Genomic DNA, 21,536 nt, shown 5'->3' on the forward strand with positions numbered 1-21,536 from the left:
GAGGGGAGATATTTCAAGAGGCTTGGAACTCTTATCACTGTCATCTATCTGTTAACATAATAACACTTCAAAAAACAGAACAAAATAGGATACATCTGGAGTGGCAGGAGTAGCTGGCAAAAGAAAAATGGAATTTTTAAAAAGAGCCAAATCTCTGCAGAGAAAAACCATCCAGAAAAAGTTCCCCCATGGATCCCTATAGAACAAGCAGTTGGGCAGCCATCCACAATGTTGCCAGCTGTTCCAGTCTAAGCCCATTCCCTCTTCCTCTTGCATGATCCAGGGTGGAGGTGCAATTAAGGGGTTGAAAGAATTCCAGAAATGTTCTGCAGGCTTTCTATATCTTCTTTACTATTGCTACCTAACAATTCTATCATCAGGAAGTTAATAAAGCTGGTTGCTTTTATTAAAACTCATATAATCAAAAACTCACTCATTTTGAGTACCTCCAGACATATCTCCCAAAATTTTGTACCTTATCTGCTTATGGAACAAATTATGCTGCAATCATATAGAACTTTGAAGGGCATCTCAGGAGCCATAGAATCTTATTTCCCCATCAAGGATGGAAAAGGAGGTCTCTATTTATAGGGGGAGAGATGCCCCATTTTGAATGTTCTCAAGCTGCAGAAGAGTCTATCCTATCTCCAGAGGTGGGTTCCTACCAGTTCGCACCAGTTCGGTAGAACCAGTTCATCAAATCTACCGAATCGGTTAGAAGAGGTTCCACCAGTGGACCCGCAAAGCATGCCACACCTATAGAAGAGGTTCCAAAAATTTTTGAAACCCACCACTGCCTATCTCCCTTAATATCAGAATATCAGAATATCAGAATTTGAGGACAGGTAACGATGGAATGGAATGTAACTATTCCTAGGGATGTTGGGAAAGCCATTGAATATACAGTCATCCTAGACTTCAAAAAATAACTGGAATTAGGGTCTAGAGTTGCTTTAAGCATTTCAAAGAGAGGGAATGCATCACAACAAAAGCCCAAGGAGTAGAAAGGGGGGAATGCGGGAATGCCACATTTTCATTCTTCCTTCCTGCTAGACCTGCCCTGCCAAGACTGTAATCCATCAGAAGCTCTAGCATTGGAATTCTTTCTTCAGGGATTATTTTTATATTGTACTAATCCCTGCAGTAAAGACACTCAGTTTTAGGCATACTTGTTACACTCAATCTGAAAGTATATACTTTGGCTTTGTTTCTTTTTTTAAAAAAATGGGGTTGTGTCCTAATAAGTTACAGAAGGAAGCAGATGCTGGAAAGTAAAGCAGTAGTGCCTGATTGCAATGAGGTCCCTCTCCCACCAGGCATTGCTCTTGTGCAATTAAATAGCAAGGTATTTCTCCTATTGCAACCCTTGCCACCAAATCATCTTCTTTCATACGAGACAACAGGAAAAAAGAAGAGAACCTCCATACCTTTTCTCTTTCATGTGGTTTGGCACCTTTTCTCTGGAAGTCATTAGGGAGCCTAGCCAGTTCATCTAGGGAAAGAAGACAATGCAGGCAAAGAAGAAAATGCATTGCCCAAGGGTATAATGGTCACAGAGCTAAGCCTTATGCTGGGAAGTTGATGGATTTCAACATGTTTTTGAAATTACCTGCCACAATTTCTACCAAAATTGACATTAAATCATTGAGTTGAAGCTATCAGGTGAAATGGTGCAGAAACAACAAAGCAGAGGAAGAGAGAAACCAATTCTATGGGTGCAGTAATGATGACCGTGTGGCATGCAGAAAATGAGAAATAGGTGTTCCAAGAACAGAAGAGCATCTGTTAAAAGAAATGGAAGAGAGATCTGTAAAAATACCAAGAAGAGAAAATTTGAGCAAAAAGGAAAAATAAAAAGCATTAAAAATTAAAACAGCAAGTAAGAAACAACAGATGGAGAAACTGCCCTTCAACTGATTACAAATTGGTGCACAAATATATTGAAACAGCTGCACTTCTAAGCACGCAAGTCTCTACAGAAAGAAAACAACATAGGAGGCTGCTCCCTTTTACTGAGTCAGAACATTAATCAATTAGACAAGGGTTGCTGATAAAATTGGTAAACTGCAGAGATTTATCAGCCACTAACTATCTGGACACTATAGAGATTGAATCTGGACTCTTCTACATATCAGACATTGTTCTGTCTGCTCTATCAAAAAGCTATAGTCCCTCACAATATCATCTACTATTTTTTTGCACATGAGTATCCTAAAGTAACTGGCTTAGAAAACTGAAAAACATTGCATAGTTGTTTTTTTAAATTGCCTACTCGCATTTTTTAGCTACTGAGTATATGAACTCTAATCCACTATTTTAAATTGCAGTTCCGACAGCATGTTATATTCTTCTCCTTCTCAAAGTTCTCAGTGAGACAGAATGAATAGGCTACCAATGCCTAACTTAAGGAAGTTCTACTCCAGACTGTTCCAACTTGGTACCACGCCAGCTAGTTAGTGCATCATAAGACTTGGAGTCTAATACATCTGAAGAAAGGGAAAATAGGAAATCAATTCTTCTAAAACCAAGCTTGTGATAACAAGTTGCAATCCCCCATTAAGTCAGATACACATTGGAAAGCAATAGTAATAGTAATGTGGGTGCTGCCTTTCTCACTCAAAGCTAATAAAATTTCAGAACGATACGACAAAGGCTTATGTATTCTGACAAACCCATTAAACTGATAATTTGATTTTAATTTTATTGTATGCCACAGGCAATAATGGAAAGATGTCTTCTCTCTTTTATTACACTGGAATCTGAGATCATCCAATTAAGTAAAAAGCTGAAAGTCATGACAGACCCAAAGGAAATATTTCTTCTTATTGCATATAATTAAACTATGATATTATGTTGCTACCACAACATTCACCAATATAAGTGGCTTTAAAAAAAACTTTAAAAGCTCATGTCAATCATGTCAATCAATGAACAAAAATCATATTGGCTATATTTACTTCAGGTTCAGAAGCAAACTGTCTCCAAATGCTAAATGATGAAAAACAAGAATGGAAGACTATATTACTGTTCTCTTGGGCACTTCCCAGAAGTGTCTGGTTTGGGGGTATTTGGCCTCATCAAAAGAGGCATTTAAATTAATTTATTTATTTTCTACCCAGGAAAGAGGAAGGGCTTTTCTTGGATAATTGGAGTACTTTAAACATGTGTATATACATGTATCTTAATTCAACTACATTCCTATACCTATTTGCTGAATATGGTACAATTTATTTCTTATTTAAAATGTATAGAGCTATGTGGTTAGCATATAACATTACATGAATTGCTAAAGAAAATATGCTAACAGTAAGAGAAGAGCATACAATATAAATGTAAATTGGAGCTATTGGATTGTGAGGATCAGAAATAAGTAATGAACAAATATAGTAAATTTACAGTTTAGAGATAATGGAGATTTCAAGATTTTTGTGTTGAAATAAGAAAAATATTATAGCAGAGGAAAAAAACAAGGTAAAAATTCTTGTAAGTAATTAAGAAGTAGAATATTGGGATAAGCAAATGTGGACAGTGAAAAAGCTGACTGAATCCAAGCATAAATTTATATCCCCCCTCTGCCCCAGTCAGTAATAAAATTTAGAAAATTGTTTCTGTAATCAGCAAACATATTTATTTTTTCCCTTTATTTATTAAACATGTTTCTGTCCTGCTGCAATCAAACAAGACTCTCAGTAGTTTACATAGAATAAATACTACAGTTAAAACATCCATGGTGCCGTCTAAAAACTTGACAATCATAAATAAGAAAAGTAACAGTAAGCAACGTTAAGCAAAAGCCACAGAAATTACACAAAAGTAGACAACAGAAAATAAACAGGGGCAACAGTGGAAGACTTCAGAAATGAAAGAATTGTAGCAGTCTCTGTCAAACAGTACTAAACAGTCAGGCTGATACTGGGTAGATTAAACGATGCTTAAGCGATAAGATATCCAGGTTCCAAGCTGTAAAGGGCTTTATAGACTCAAACCATCACCAAATTCTCTACAGTACATATTTCATTTTAGTTTTATTAACAAAAGTAGAATTAGCTTATCTGGTTGTGTTTCCTATCTCGCCTACCGGGTAAGACTGACAGAAATGTCCCTATGCCAGCATGTTTCTACAGAAGCCCATGAGATTCTCCTATAATACTCATAAACCCTAAACATCATTAACCATTGCAGGGCATAGCTTGGACATCAGGATAAGTACTTTGCAATCACTATTTTTAAAACCCTTCAATTTCTCTTTGAGCTTATAGAATCAAAGCTCTTGCCTATGATGTGCACTGAAAAGAACATTTCAAAATACTAACAAAATGAAGAAAAGTTTCATCCGTCCCATGCAGTGCACAAAACCAGTCTTGAGAAATGGCCGACCCTCTACCGCTTCCACCCCACCCCACCAAGGATTGCTGTTCAAGTGAGACACACACCAACATACCTGAGAATAAATTACATAATAGGTTTGTCATGGGTTGGTTATTTCTTCTATTACAATTATGGTGTTAGCACTTTGTGATTTGACGCTATTACACAAATAAGCTGTGGGGAGAGCTGGCTGTGAAGACAAAGAGAACATTTTGTTTTTGAACAATTAATCTATTTCTAAAAAGTTGCATACTTGAGGTATTTTATGCCTGGAGCCCTGGCAATCTTCATGTGTGCAGTTTTGAAGATCCATTTACGTAAGCAGTCCTAAAGCAAATAATGAAATATAAAAGTGGGTGGTATGGCAGGATTCCCTACTGATTTCTTGATCGGGGTTTTTATTGCTTAAGAATTGACTTTTGGTTGGAGCCAGAGGTATCATATATGCAAGGCTCTTGCCAGGAAGCCTCCAGCAAGATGCTTTCTGGGAGGAGCCATAGAGATGTCTTGATTCTCCTCCTCCCAATTATTTCTCTTCCCATTTTCAGCATCTTTGTGCTTGCCCCTTCTTCCTTTCATTCTTTCCACATTTACAGCAATGTGCCACATTTTACTTTTCTTTGCTTTAATTTTCAAAAGTAATCTATTGGAAGCAGAGGAACGAAAAAGAAAGGGGAAGAACAATAACTCTGCTGATTTTGTTCAGAGAGAAAATAATGGTGATAATATGGATTTGTGGGGGCTTTGAATTTTAGAACCCAAGCCAGAGGTGGGCTTCTGCCGGTTCAATGCGCACATGATTATGCCTGTGGACTGACTGTTCTGACTGTTCTTTGGAAGAACAGGCACTAAAGATGAAACTCAAACACTTTGGCTACAAATGAGAAGAAAGAACTCATTGGAAAAGACCCTGATGTTGGGAAAGATTGAAGGCAAAAGGAGAAGGGGACAGGAGGATGAGATGATTAGAGTCATTGATACAGTAGGAATGGATTTGGGTGAACTCTGAGCAGGGGTGGGTTCCTGCCAGTTCTTAACCTGTTCTATAGAAGAGGTTCCACAAATCTACCGTGCCGTTTAGAACCGGTTTCAGCTCCCTCCTCCCACCCGTCCACACCACACTTGCCCTGCCTGCCGTTCACTAGTTGGTGGCTCACCAATCGCCCTGCCCGCCTCTAAGAGTCCTATCTAAACCTTAGCTGTCAAGTTTAAACAGGTTTTTTTTCTAAAGGATTAGGGATGCAAGGGTCTTGTAACTTGACAGCTTTAAGACTTGCATGCTTCAAATGCCAGAGTTTCTGAGCCAACATTTTGGTTGCTAAACAAGAGCGTTGTTAAGTGAGTTTCACCACATTTTGCAAGTTGGTCATACCCACCCAGTCACATGACTGCCAAGCCACTCCCACTTGGTCACATGGCTGGCAAGCCACTCCCACAAAGCAGGCCACACTTACAGAAGAGATTCTAAAAAAAATTGAAACCCACCATTGACTCTGAGAGACAATGGAAGACAAGGGGGGCCTGATATGCTGTGATCCATGGAGTTACAGAGAGTTGAACATGACTTAGCAACTGAACCACAGTAACATTATTGGAGATGACCAGGCTGAGCCCAAGGGAGGGATCAAGCATGTCATCAGTCTAAGTCCCTTCACGCCCACAACAGATCTAAGTCCAGCCCACCTTGAATTCCATTGACTCTTATCTACTGCCAATTTGTTTTGACCATTAGTAGTTCAGATTCTTGTAGAGAGTGTTAGCATGCAATACATTTGTATTCATTTGAACCTCCTTGGCTCCTGATTTCCTGAGCTTGACATATTAATAGCTATGAACTCTCACCAGCAATAAATGAACTTAAAATTGCCTTCACTATTCACATGAAATATTCAAGATTTCATATAATCATTCTGGGCTTTTCTGTCCCAACCTCCCAAAAAATTAATTAATATATCGTCAAAGAGCAACAAGAAGTCAACTTGATAGCATGGTTTCACTAAGAATTGACCCACAATGATCTCTTGGACACTAAAAAAAAGACAACAAAATAATATAAAATTAAATAAGTTCTATGATTCATGCAAAACCATTCTGCATATATAATTCTGTCACTTCATCCCATATAATTTCATAATTATTTTCTGAATAACTATAACTCTGCTTGTTTTTTCTTGCATTCAGAGCCTTCTTTCAGAGTAGTTTTCTCAACCTCGGCCCCTTTAAGACATGTGGACGTCAACTCCCAGAATTCCCCAGGCAGCTGGCTGGGGAATTCAGAGAATTGACGTCCACATGTCTTAAAGGGGCCGAGGTTGAGAAAATCTGTTTTAGAGTCTTACATCTGTATAGTGAAGGACCCCCCAAGAGAATCCGTGTCCCTGAGGTTTACTTTCAACTTGTTAAATAAATTCAACCAAAATTGAAAACACATGGAATTCAGAAGCTTCCTCAGTTGAGAACCAACACTCCAAGGAAGTATTATAGAACAGAGCTTAATGTGAAGGAATGCCTGGAGAAACAGACAGAGGAGACAGCTTTGATCCTGTGAAATGATACTAACATCTTTTTGGGAGCAGTGTAGGTTTGTTCAAGTTCTGAGTCAATAGTGAAGAGATAGAACAAGCCCTACTTAGTCAAAGCTGCAGAAGTTGCCTTGGAGAGAAACGGTTGAAATCTACAGGACATAGTCAATTATCAATGATTGACATCTACAAGATGCCATCACAGTCTTTTGGGGGCTAAATATTACTATTGTAGAAAACATATATATCTTGTTCTAATGCAACAGCCAAAATAATACATATGCCTCTCAAATAGTTTGATTTTATGGCCTATTTCACAGAGTTGAATAAATCCTTCTGAATTGTGCTCAATAAAATACAGTATGCTCATCCTCCACTTGGCTTCTTTGACTAGCAGACAACACTAAGCAAAACAGGAGGATTTTCCATGATTTGTTGAACATAACAGATTAATATAGGGATTTCTGCCTGACTGGATTCTCTCCTAACAGTCCAGAATGATAAGTGGTGCCTGGATTACAGTTATGACTTATTACTAGAAAATACATCACTAAATTTAAATAAGAATAGAAAATATATCCACCCAATAAATCTTTGTCACTTTGAAAACAGTTCTAGACTTTTGTATTCCTATAACACTAAATATGTTCTGGAGCTGTAAAACAAACCCTTTCTTTGAAACTCCATGGCTCTCTGGTTCTTGTGCATTGTTCTCCTGCAGTTTTATAAGAACTCTGCCTTCTCCAAGGCTTTAGCCATTTAGCGGTTCTTTCAAGGGGGAAAAAACCCTTTGCTATTCTCTTTCATAGCAGCTGCTTCATGTGTTTCGTTACATTTTTCTTGCACACAGCTTGACAAATGTACACAAAATGTTGCAAGGAAGTCATGGGATACATGATATTCATTTTATGTTTACTGTTGGTGGAATGGAGGTGTAATAAACAGTGGTTCTTTCTTCCTTGTTTTCGGCACTGCAATCTTAATAAAAGAGAAGATGTTAAGGGATCATCTTTAGACTACTTCTAAGGGACTGGGAAATGGAAATGGTGGCAGTGTGAAGTCTTGATTAATATTCCTGTTGAAGTAGGAGTAGCCACTTGTTCAATCACAATGACAAAATTCTGACTTATTGTGATGTGCAAATTTGTCATCCCTACTATCCCTACCATAATTTACAAAGTCTTACAAAATTGGGTTTGATTTTGTCTACAGTATTTCCCTCCATAAAGTTGGTGTTCCTTCCGTTCTCGGTTTTGTTGTTTATTGTTTACTTTAGGTATACAGTATTGTACTCTCGCTTGTTTGCAATATTGGGAAGTTTACCATTTTATCACTTCCCCAAAAGCATACTGTACACTAATATTATGACTCAGGAAAGCAGTCAAAATATGTAGTAGCTTTAGGCGGGAAATAGTCAACAGAACTAAAATAATGTTGTGTGAAAAAGTCTAGAGGTAATGCACCCCCCCCCCTTTTGGGGGGGAGGTGGTCTGGAACAGTCACAGAGTGACAACAACAGCTTAAATTCCTGGAAGGAACTTAGAACAGGATTTTTAAAAAAACCAGACTGATTCCAGGCCTGGTGGCTGAACTCATGTCATCAGGAGGTTTATTAGCTGCAAATGTGTGGTGTTCTATGGAAGAAGGGATGATTCCATTCCATGCAGTTTCATCTTGGCTTCCTATGCAGAACCACTAGCTTCCAATAGGCCAGAAGTTCCCAAACTTAGCAACTTTAAGACCTGTGGACTTCAACTCCCGGAATTCTCCAGCTAAGTTTAGGAACCTCTGCAATAGGCCAAACACTAAGCTGAAGCTTTCACCATCTCTTGCTCCCTTTCTGATTTCTTATTTTATTTTCCTTTTTTCTTCCCCCTCACACGTTATTATTAGACTCTTAGCTGTGTGTTGTTGGTTCAAGGTAATAACTCTAGCAGCCTCAACCAGCAATCATCATTTTGCTACTGCCAATTTACTTTTACTCTTAAATAAACATAGATTCATGTTCTAAATATGAGTCTATGGAGGCTTTCCAGAGCAATAACAACTTCAGTTGGCATATTACTTTTCCAGGAGAAAGAGAGAAATGTTAAAAGATTCCAACTTTAGAAGATATACTAGGTGCAAAACCTAACTGGATAGCTGTAAATTTACATAGTAGTTTATGATCATTCCTTCTCATGCCCATTCCTCATTATTTTTGGCAGTATCACTGAGCTCCAGAAGGCTGTTAGTACGAATGGTAATAATCCCTTTTCATATATATATATATATATATATATATATATATATATATATATATATATATATATATATATATATATATATATATATATATATATATATATATTCATTCATTCATTCATTCTAGTTTGTGTTGTCTGGATAAGGGGAATTTTTTTTTTCTTTTGGTGGCTTGGGGCAGAATTCCAAATTCTTCAGCTTTCTCTTATTTTATTCAATGATTTTGCTATTAAAAGAGACCTGCATATTCAATACAAGGAACAGGGAGACTGTGACTTGATGAAGAGAATATTTGTAGCTCAGGGTTGAAATGTGGGGTCTTTGGTGCTCTCTGAGCTTGGTTGTATTTTTCCAGATGTTTCATTATCCAAACTAGGCAACATCACCAGTTACTTAGTGTCGGTAACAAAACTTCTGCAAGAAAACAACCAAGCTCAGAGAGCACCAAGACCCCCTCAAACTGTGTATTCCAGTCCCACATTAGGCATGAAACCCAGCTGGGTGACTTTGACTTATTCAATCCAAGTCTCAGTCTCAGGAGTTGTTGCTGTAGGGAAAGTAGTAGTAGTAGGAAGTAGTATAAGATAAGATGGCCACCTTGAGTTATTTATTTAAAAAATATTTTTAAAAAGATGGCAGGTGACAACTATTGAACAAAACTCAGAATTTAATAATTTGATATCCTTATCAAATTTGAACTTAATTCCCACAATTCCTAGATAACTAATTTAAATAATACTCCAAATATTGTCTAGTTCAGGGGTCTCCAACCTTGGCAACTTTAAGACTTGTGGACTTCAACTCCCAGAATTCCCCAGCAGCAAAGCTGGCTGAGGAATTCTAGGAGTTGAAGTCCACAAGTCTTAAAGTTGCCAAGGTTGGAGACCCCTGGTCTAGTTGATATTTATGATAATCAATCAGTCACCTTCCAAACTGAAGTCAGCCCTGGCCAGCGACCAAATTGTATTTTTCTAGGAACAACATACTATAGATCTGAAGAAACAGTAGAAATGATAGTGTGAAAGATAGAGCTTCTAGCATTTTAAAAAATGCAGAGCTGCTAATAAAGAGCCTATATTCATATAAATGAAATTTTGAAATGATAATGTACCTAAGTTCCCAAGTTTATCTAGAAATCTCTTATAGTGGATTTCTTAATTGCTTAGTTACGTATCAGCTTTGGATGTTCATGGGTCAACAAAAGGCTAATCAGTTCAGGGATTATTAGAATATCTCTTAATAATCTATTGTAGAAAGTTAGGTTTTCTAAATTCCCAGTTGTTCAATAATATCAAAAGCAAGCATAGCTTTTTCTCTACCCTTATTTCAGGGGTGAAATTCAGCAGGTTCTGACCAGTTCTGGAAAAGTAGTTCAGAGAACCAGCTAATACCACCTCTGGCTGGCCCCAATGTGGTGGGAATGGAGATTTTGTAATATCCTTCCTCTGCCACACCCATCAAGCCATGCCCACAGAACTGTTAGTAAAAAAAAAATTGAATTTCACCACTGCCCTACTTCCACTATTAAAATATTGAAACAAAGAAAATGTCATCAGAAAAACAGGACTTGATTTTTGTGGTATGTATGTATGTATGTATGTATGTATGTATGTATGTATGTATGTATGTATGTAACTATAGGTCCTTGGCTGGGTTTCAGCTTAGACGTGCTCTTTTCTTTTGCTTAAATTATTAGTGTCTTAGCTGTGAACCCTAGGTTTTCATTTGCTGCCATTGCATGAACCTAGGGGTTGTAGTAAAAAAGCAAATGATATCTCAGTTTGAAATAGTCTACTTGCACAGCCTGAAGGAATTAACAAACCTAGAACAGTGTCTCTTTCAGAAATATTATGAAATATGGGGAATAACCTGCCAAAGTTAACATCCTGCATGTTGCATGATATTACATTGCTGCCATAGGTAATATATTTCAGTTTAAACATTTATTTAATAGCCTAAGGTATCTTTATTTCATCCCATAAATAATTCAATATTGTTGCTGTTGTTATTGCACATAATGCCCTTGTAAAGTCATCAGTTCCACAGTAGTACTACAGAGAAATGTCCCTGGCACAGTTTTCAGTGGCAAGGTTTACTGTGAGTAACCTCCCATAAAATTATCTTATCCAGATGTTTCTTGACTATTCTCAGATTGGTAATCCAATACATCTGGAAGACAAAAATTTGGGGATGGCTGACATAGAGAGAATCCTAAAGACCCGAGGATAGTCAAAGTACTGTAAATCTGAGGAAATTGCTTCATTCAGATTAGCGCTACAATAATTCTTTTTTTCCTAGAAATTATCTTGACAAAAGTAAAAAAAAAAAAAAACCCGCAAAAATTCTTAAACAAGAAATAACTTCATCATACCCAGAAAGTGAATATGGGAAAAATATAGGCTTTGGTTCCTCATTAGTGAAAGAAACACTGTCTATGGTAGTTATTACACTACACTTGATCTTAGCCAAAAGGCCAAGAAGAGATAGTAGTTATTTTTGCTAGTTATTTTGGTAGTTATTTTTCAAATTCTGTTTTCCATAAATTGAAATTCATTCTCTACCTAAGCCTTGGCAAGTACTCAAATTAAGGGTTTTTGTTGTGTCTAAATGTATTCTCTCTCCTGGTCTCTGTTGTACCTATGCCATTTTTCTTTCATATTTTTTTAATGGCACATGTTGATCTTCTCTGTCAATATTCTTTCAGCACAAACATTTATTTCCTTCCATTCTGCAATTGTATCCATTCAATTTACTCTAAATGCACGTGCTTAAACTACAAAGGCTTCATAAATAGCCTTCTTATTTTGCACTTGCTAAAATTATGGTAATATTTGTAAGAGTAATCTGTGAGAAAGTTACTTTGCTGTACAAACAGATTGTTTGTGTCTGATATAATTTATTTTTTTCAAGAAATTCAGTGATGGCTCCTCTTTCTACAGAGATCTGCTTAAAATGCCATGTATACTATCTCAGCCAATCAGAGGCTTTATTCATATTTGCTCTCAAAATCGCAAAGAATGCCAGTATTCATGGAAGAAGAACTATTCCTGTAGGTACATGTAGTCGGCTAGAAATCAAGCCAAAATTAATCATCATTTTTTTAAAAAATGGTGTTGGATCAGAGCACTTTAAGAGAAAGTATAAAAACACACAAAAAAGGGCATTGTTGCTAATTATATTCATTGTCAAGTAATGTGTTGTTTTGTCTACCATTTCTACAATAGATCATAGTGAGGGCTGCCAGTGTCCTTGGATTCACAGAATATTCTGCTTAGCATTATTTTCATTATAGAGCTAGATATATGGATATCTTATTTGTTATAAGTCAACACTCAGTGCTATTGGATGTGGGGTTTATATATAATAATTTACCTTGCCAGTATTGATGAAGGTATGATTTCTATTTAAGGGGGAATACTGAAGAAAAATACATTCCTCTACCAACACCGGAAAGCTACTGTATATTAAAAAACTGGTTATGAATCAGCTTATTTATTTCACATTTATGTATCTGTCTGTCTGTCTGTCCGTCTGTCTATCATCTTGTGATTTTTTAACATGGCATATTGTCAGGTATATTGTCTGTAACAAAATATTTTTTCATGCTTTGATTCCTTACAAGTAATTATAAAAACTTTTATCTGTAATGGTGCTAATCTAACAATGTCAAGAACCTTTGGGATTTGCTAACTTTGTAACAACTTTCCATTCTTATGTAAAGGAAATAACTTATATCATAGGAAAGAAATACTTGGAATTGAAATGGTAGATGTCAAGGAAATTGTAATTGTGTGATTTTTATGGATACATTCATTTCCATCCATCCATCAAAGCCCAAAGATAAAAATATTATTATGAATCATAAGCTTTTATATTACTGGAAAAAATATTTTCATTAAGCCACTACTTTAACAATAGAATTCTGGGGAACCCTCTCTACAAAAATCTGGATTAATTCAAATCCAGAAATGAAGGTAGGGATTGACCACCAAAAAGGAGTGTTAATATTGAGGATCTTATCATGTATAATCTCACTTTCTCCTTAAATGTTTAATGATGCTAATTCATGTGATAATATATGATACTCCAGCATCACCACCCTTAGAACATCATTTGGGCAATTTTATAAGCTCATGTAGTAACAATTAAAGGTAGGACTGTATTTAGTATTTAGTTTGTTTTTTTTAGTATTTTATTTGGATTTATAGGCCGCCCTTTTCCCTGAGGGGACTCAGGGCGGCTTACAATCATTAGGGAGGGGGTGCAATTCAAAACAAACAATATGTGAACAAAATAAATAAAGTAATAAAAACACAACTTGCATTCAACATTCAACACTCGGGTGGGGCAAATTAGAGACTTATCCCCAGGCCTGTTGGGATAGCCAGGTCTTAAGGGCTGCGCGGAAGGCCTGGACGGTGGTGAGGGTGCGTATCTCGACGGGGAGATCGTTCCACAGGGTCGGAGCTGCAACAGAAAAGGCTCTCCTCCATGTAGTCGCCAGTCGACATTGACTGGCGGATGGAATTCGGAGGAGGCCCAGTCTGTGCGATCTTATCGGTCGGAGGGAGGTAATCGGCAGAAGGCGGTCTCTCAAGTACTCAGATCCACTACCATGAAGGGCTTTAAAGATGGTCAACAAGACCCTGAAGCGCACCCGGAGATCAGCAGGTAGCCAGTGCAGCTCGCGGAGGATGGGTGTTATGTGGGCAAACCGCGGTGCGCCCACTATCACTCGCGGGGCCGCATTCTGAACTAACTGCAGCCGCCGGATGCACTTCAAGGGCAGCCCCATGTAGAGCACATTGCAGTATTCCAGCCTAGAGATCACAAGGGCTCGAGTGACTGTTGTGAGAGCCTCCCGATTCAGGTAGGGTCGTAACTGGCAGACCAGGCGAACCTGGGCAAATGCCCCCCTGGTCACAGCCGACAGATGATGGTCGAGAGTCAGCTGTGGATCCAGGAGGACTCCTAAGTTACGAACCCTATCTGAGGGGTATAAAATTTGACCCCCCAGCCTGATAGATGGAACATTAGCCAAATTGTTGGGAGGGAAACACAACAGCCACTCGGTCTTGTCCGGGTTGAGTACCAGTTTGTTAGCGCTCATCCAGTTCTTAACGGCCTCAAGACCCTGGCTCATCACGTCCACCGCTTCATTGAGTTGGCACGGGGCGGACAGATACAATTGCGTATCATCCGCGTATTGATGGTATTTTATCCCGTGCCTCCGAATGATCTCGCCCAGCGGTTTCATGTATATGTTAAATAGTAGGGGGGATAAGACCGAACCCTGCGGCACCCCATATTTTAGGGGCCTCAGGGACGATCTCTGCCCCCCGACCAACACTGACTGCGACCTGTCCGAGAGGTAGGAGGAGAACCACTGCAAAACAGTGCCTCCCACCCTCACCTCCCGCAGTCGTCACAGAAGGATACCATGGTCGATGGTATCAAAAGCCGCCGAGAGGTCAAGGAGAACCAGGATGGACGCATGGCCTCCATCTCTGGCCCTCCAGAGATCATCGGTCAATGCGACCAAAGCGGTTTCTGTGCTGTAACCGGGTCTGAAGCCGGACTGGAAGGGGTCAAGGTAGCTAGCTTCCTCCAAGGCCCGTTGAAGCTGGAAGGCCACCACCTTCTCAACAACCTTCCCAACAAAGGGAAGGTTGGAGACAGGATGGTAGTTATTTAAAATGGCTGGATCCAAGGATGGTTTCTTCAGGAGGGGTCTCACCACCGCCGTTTTAAGTGCGGCGGGGAAGTGCCCCTCCCAAAGGGAGGCGGTTACGACCGCCTGGATCCAGCCACGTGTCACCTCACTGCTGTTGGCAACCAGCCAGGAGGGACACGGGTCCAGAATACAGGTGGAGGCACTCACAGCTCGAATGGCCTTGTCCACATCCCCAGAGGCAACATCCTGAAACTCAACCCAGAGATGGTTTGCCAAGTGATCCTCTTGTGTCCCGGCTGGATCTGCAGCGGTGGAGTCCAAGTCCGACCGAAACCGAGCAACTTTGTCCGGTAAGAATTGGGCATAATCCTCAGCTCTACCCTGCAAGGGTTCCCCCGTATCCCTCCTATTTAGGAGGGAACGGGTTATCCTAAACAGGGCGGCTGGGCGGGACTCAGCAGACGCAACCAAGGTGGCAATATGAGATCTTTTTGCTGCCCTAAGTGCCCTGATGTAATCCTTGGTGCAAGTTGTTAGGAGTGCTCGGTTCGACTCGGACTTATCGGACCTCCACAAGTGCTCTAGGCGTCTCCTTCGGCGCTTCTTCTCCCAGAGCTCCTCGGTGAACCAAGGAGGCCTCCGGGATCTGCTGACCCGGAGGGGCCGTAGTGGCACAATCCGGTCGAGAGACTCCGATGCCGCCGAGTACCAGGCAGCAGCCAGAGTCTCCGCCGAACTGTGGGCGAGAGTATCAGGAATAACCCCAAGCTCCGTCTGGAACCTCAAAGGGTCCATCAGTCGCCTGGGGCGGAACCACCTGGTCGGTTCCTTCTCCCTACGGTGGGGGTTTGGCCTCCGGAAGTCAAGCCTCAGTAGGCAGTGGTCTGACCACGACAGGGGTATGGTCTCATTACCCCTCAGACCAAGATCACAGATCCACTGCTCCGAGAGAAATACGAGGTCGAGCATGTGACTCGCTGAGTGGGTTGGGCCCCGAATTACCTGGGTCAAGCCCATGGCTGTCATGGAAGCCATGAACTCCTGCGCCCCATCAGAGTGTTCACCGAGCGATGGCAAATTGAAGTCCCCCAGAACCATAAGCCTGGGGAACTCAATTGCCAGCTCGGCTACTGACTCGAGGAGCGAGGGGAGGGCTGCTGCAACATAGTTGGGAGGCAGGTACGTTAGCAGCAGACCCACTTGACCCTTGAGGTCCAACTTCACCAGCAGAGTCTCACACCCGACAAGCTCCAGAGCAGGGACCCTACGAGGTACTAGAGACTCCCGGATAACAACAGCCACACCGCCACCCCTTCCCTGGGCTCTCGGCTGATGAAGCACCTGAAACCCTTCTGGGCACATCTCTACAAGGGGGACTCCTCCTTCTGTGCCCAGCCAGGTTTCAGTAATACATGCCAGGTCTGCCCTCTCGTCTAAAATTAAGTCCCGGACGAGGGGAGCCTTGTGAACAACAGACCTGGCATTTAGCGACAACAGCCTGAGACCAGGGTCCTGATTACCCGCGCCATCTGGCCTCGGAGTGGGACTCATAGGGCCGGAAGGAGGGATCTCTGTGACGTAGCGAACCCTCCTTCCCCGGTAATGTATGAAAAAATATTTATCAGAGTTTGGGTTATACTGCCCTTTTTTTTAAGATCCAGGAACTAGTTCATACATGACATGTCCAATGAGGGAACGACACATTTTTAGACTTTTATCTCTTTTGGAAAATGTGACAAATACCTGTCTGTCAACCTAGTAAGTAAATGATGGGCTATTAGAATGGCAGGTACATTTTTTACATGTATTTAAAGTTGTCGTACATTGCTTGTCCTGGCAGCAAATACTGAGGCTGCTGTATTAGCTTCTTACTGCCGTTGGAGTGAGCTGCAATGAAACATTTAAACATACACTAAAGCAGCCTTTACTGGCCTGCGATCCTCCAAATGTATTGAACTACTGTTCCAAGAATCCTCAGTCAAGTGTGTTTTCAACAAACTTGGAGGCTATCAGACTGAGAAAAAATATTTTGCTATATTTCCATTTTTTTAGGATAATAAAGGGAATAGAGCAGGCAGTAAAATATTAGGCTAAACTGAAATGGTAGTCTGGACATATCTAAGAGGAAACACCAGGAACAATTGTTATAGAGCCAAAAAAAAAAACCACATTTCCCTATGAGATTCTAGGCTATTTGGGCCCAGACCAAAAGATTCTTATAACATCTCTTTGAAATATCATGGTTTTTAAAGTCATGTGACAGAATGATTCTGGAAAACTCATCTAGTAACCTTTTCTAACCCTTTGCAATGTTACACTCTGGTGAGCTTTTCCAAAATTATTAATGTTGATTTTGTCTTCTTTTTTTCCTCCCAGGGACCTAAATTATAATGAGCTGGTGGAATTTCCAATGGCGATTAAGTCACTCAATAGACTTCAAGAGCTGTAAGACTTTTATTTTCTTTCTGTAAGAATAATGTTCAAACAGATCATTTGGGCTCAACTCTAATGTGGGCAAACTACCATCCCAAACCCTAATGGGCATTCTTTCACCATTTCTCCATAATTCTGCTTGATCATATCCAGCATGGCAGTTAAATGTTTCACAGACATCATTAGTGTATTGTAAAATTTCCATACTGTTAATTACCAGCAGGGAATCTGCTGTGAACTTTATTAACGATGGCTTTGACCCTAGTGATGACATATGTACACACTTATAGGTCTGGATAGAGCCATTAAAAGCACACAGAACTAACAGGGATATACTTTTCTTTATCCTTGGCTAATTTTTGCTGCTCCTGCTGTTTCTCTGCTCCCAGGAAAAGTTTTGGGCTTCTAATTATTACTTTTGGTAGATTTCCCTTTTCCACATCACTGGTCCATTCATTCTTTTATGACAAGGACAATTTGTGACATCTCAAGCAAGGTTCATGCACTATGAGTAGATTTCCCAGGCATTAAGGCATATCCGCATGCTGCTAATTGTGTGGATGATGCTTCCAGTTCAGTGGTGGGTTTCAAAATTTTTTGGAACTTCTTCTGTAGGTGTGACCTGCTTTCTGGGTCCACTGGTGGAACCTCTTCTAACCGGTTCAGTAGATTTGACGAACCGGTTCTACCGAATAGGTGCGAACTTGTAGGAACCCACCTCTGTTCCAGTTTCTGCATTCCACTCAACTGGAATACTTTAGTTGCCTTGGTGACATGAAATTACACTGCTCCCAGGATACAGATGTAGACTCTCAAGTTTACCTTGTTGACTTTTTTGAGCGAAGAGGATGTCTCTTGTACTTAATCCATAATCCATACTCTGATGATAGAACTCCTGATTGCCATATGATACTAGACAATTGCTCTAATTCAGATTTACTAAAAAGTCAATTATGGTATTTGGTTTACAATTTTCATTCCATATTTCCATCCCATAAAACTATACACACAAACTCACTTATATCATGGAGGAATTGGAGGATTTAAACACAATTTTTGTTTTCGTGCAGGATACATTAAGAGGTTATTTGACAAATAAAATAAAATTATTAATATGTTTGCATGTCCGTGCAGCTGGGGAGCATGATTTATGTCAGCTTCCAGCCATGTGGATTCAGCAAAAGAGGAATCTGTCCATTTGTCCCATTCAATCATTATTCATACAGCTGTGCAATAAATTTTAAGTTTTCCTGCTCTCTTTCTTTTAATCATCCTAGCATTTTTGTTTGTTTGTTTAAAGGGGCTTCCATAACAACAACATCCAGGCTATTCCAGAGAAAGCATTTGCTGGAAATCCTGTACTTCAAATTATGTAAGAAATAGCACCATAAAATTCAGGGGCATTTCTGGATCCCCAGTCTTTCAATTATATTTACAAGTAATTTCATAAGCATTCGTACTAATCCTTATGATGGCAGAATAGTGAAATAGTATTGTGATATAAATAACCTAAGGACTGTTCTTTTACATTGAGATAGTGTGCATAAAAGTGCCATTTATGTCATGGCATTGTAGTACCTTCATCATTGCCTTTCCCCTCCTGTGGATATCTCTGTGCGTGAGAGTCCCAGAGATGGAAGGAAGAAGGAAAAAGATAAAACCTGTGTGACAAGACCCTCATGCAATTGCTGCCAGGTATGAGATTCGCATTAGACATCATGATGCAACTATTTATTTGCATAATGATGTCATCAAATTCATATTGTCATTTTGACATCATTGTGCTTTGCTGTGGATGCTGTTATGTGTGAATGTGTTGTGTCACTGATTTCTAAGGCAGAAATATACTGCCAATTTCCTCATTTCTGACTCAAAATGCATATTTTGCCTACTCAAATTTCTGCCATGTTCAAGAAGCAGCCTAATTGCTCACATTTGGTATCAGATGCTAACTCAGCACTCATAGCCTTCCGTTCCAATGTTGCTCTATTGTGTCTCCCAGCATTCCTTACCTCAGTGATGCAGATTGGGACAGCTGTGAATTTTAGTTGAACAACATCTGGAGAACCATAGTTTTCCCATCCCTGTTCCAAAAAACATAATCTTTCAGGAAAATGAAAAACTGAAAAAGCATGTTTGCACATCATTTTTAGCAATGCCACCTCACATAAATCTTTGTATCCTCCTATATCTGGAAAAGTACCATTATTCTGCATTGTTTTACCTAGGAACAGCTGTTGAACCAATTATATATCCATTTCCCTGTTTCATTTTTCTATTGGGATAACAGAGGATTATGTGAGTTTAGAAACTGGGGGGGGGGGGGGGGGGAAATCTAAGGAAAACTTTCCAACCCATCTCTGTGTTGTTTTCTTAATTTCCTTCAAATAAATGAGTACAAATGAGTCTTGGAAAGTATGTCGCAATGTCAAGAAGATGTTCACATGCTTTGTGGTAAATATCTTTTCATGTAACACCAATCATTTATTGAACAGGCTTCCCATTGACTATCCTGATTTGTGCTGTCTTGAGCCCTTGATGAAGTAAAGGATGGTGTGAAGTATGCTTTCCCCTCTCTCCTGCAGGACTTTAACCCAGGCTGGAATCCATTTGCTTCCTGGAGGAATGTGTCAACAGTTGGCAAGCCTACGGGTTCTGTGAGTTATAAGTACATTTTGCTTTCTTCAGGCTTTGGGGAATTGCCTTTATCACCACTACACCATTCACAGGTCTTTTGCTGCCTTTATCACCACTACACCATTCACAGGTCTTTTGCTGAACAATATATTTATTTATTTATATATATATATATATATATATAAAAACAAGATATAAGAGCCATAGTGGCGCAGTGGTTAGAATGCAGTAGTGCAGGCTATTTCTGCTGATTGCCGGCTGCTTGCAATTTGCCAGTTCAAATCTCACCAGGCTCAAGGTTGACTCAGCCTACAATCCTTCCGAGGTCTGCAAAAGGAGGATCCAGATTGTTGGGGGCAATATGCTGTCTTTTAGAGAGGGCTATAAAGTACTGTGAAGCGGTATATAAGTCTAAGTGCTATTGCTATCAGGGTTCTTTTGTACAGTCATGACAAGTGCTTAATTTGCTTTCTTTCTCCATTCCAGGAACTGATAATAAGGGAACTGTATGATTATATCTGTGCCCTTTTTCAGATTTCTTGCATAAATTGAGAGCCCTGGTTACAAAAAAGCAAGGGTGGGGATGGAGAGAGAAAAAAATCATGTCTGAAATAAAAAAAATGCTTTAGTTCAAGTTGATGGAAACCCTGCTGCAATTGAGACACAGGGAGGGGGCTGTAGAATAAGAATCGAGCACTTGAACATTCCCAGCACACAAACAAAGCTGTTTTAAAGTAATGTAATGGCATCACATTTATTAATATTTGGGATTGTGTCCATGCTGAACATTTTTTATTTATTCTAGTCTTCTTAAGTTATGTTATTTTGAACATCGTTCAAAAATACCTTACATAAATTGAGGCAACATGAAAGCATATGTTATGCTGCTCTAACATGTGGGGATAATGTGCGTTTGTCATCTTCTAAAGCAGTAATGGAGAACTTGCAGCAGCTTTCCACTTGTTGCTGGACTTATTTTATTGTGGGCTTTTTTTGAAGAGCTTCAAAGCCCTCTGTTGTTTTGAAGAAACACTAGATAAGAGTTGTTTATAGTTGTTTTTTTATTTTTATTCAATTGGGCGTAATAGACAAGTTAATAAGAAATGGATTGGGGTAATCAAAGAATAATACCAGAAACCGGATAATGAAATGAATAAAAGGAGCAGTGCCAAGCATCAGTTGGGTACAAGAAGATTTACCTGTCTGTGGGGTTTCCTGCTTCCCCAGCTGCATAGCCTGAGGTCATGCACTCCCTTCCTGTGTACCATATGCATGCCAAGAGGGCCTTTAAGAAGACTGGCTTTGTTCTAACCTTTGTTATTTTCCACACAGCGAGCTTGCGCACAATCACATTGAGAAACTGCCCAGTTTTCATCAGTGCCAGAAGCTGGAAGAAATGTAAGTGTAAGCTTTGCTGTGAAATTCCCACATCCAAGTAACTTATTGAGCATCTGGTGGGTATGTGTGAACAATTCAGAGCTTAAACCTGGTATACAGTGACCTAGTCTGGACTCCTCTGAAAATTTTATATCTCAAAGATTTGGGAGGGGGGGGACGACACATTCTTCCTCTCTTTCTATCACTCACCTTCGAGATGAGGTGGACCAGTTGCTTTCGTGGTGTGGAGACAATAACTTGGTCCTTAACACCAATAAGAC

General features: G+C 39.8%; 1 protein-coding gene and 1 pseudogene across 1 annotated transcript in view; one reads left to right on the forward strand and one right to left on the reverse strand.

Annotated features, from left to right (window-relative positions):
- LGR6 (leucine rich repeat containing G protein-coupled receptor 6) overlaps positions 1 to 21,536 on the forward strand; it is a 133,481-nt gene that overhangs the window by 97,950 nt on the left and 13,995 nt on the right. Inside the window, exons 7-10 of the mRNA XM_032218588.1 lie at positions 17,185 to 17,253; positions 18,542 to 18,613; positions 19,827 to 19,898; positions 21,211 to 21,276. Of these exons, the coding sequence (XP_032074479.1) occupies positions 17,185 to 17,253; positions 18,542 to 18,613; positions 19,827 to 19,898; positions 21,211 to 21,276 (279 nt within the window). The remainder of the gene's footprint in view (positions 1 to 17,184; positions 17,254 to 18,541; positions 18,614 to 19,826; positions 19,899 to 21,210; positions 21,277 to 21,536) is intronic.
- Positions 11,488 to 11,619, reverse strand: LOC116509842 (annotated as a pseudogene).

Source organism: Thamnophis elegans, chromosome 5 (assembly GCF_009769535.1).
Source record: "Thamnophis elegans isolate rThaEle1 chromosome 5, rThaEle1.pri, whole genome shotgun sequence".
NCBI classification, from domain to species: domain Eukaryota; kingdom Metazoa; phylum Chordata; class Lepidosauria; order Squamata; family Colubridae; genus Thamnophis; species Thamnophis elegans.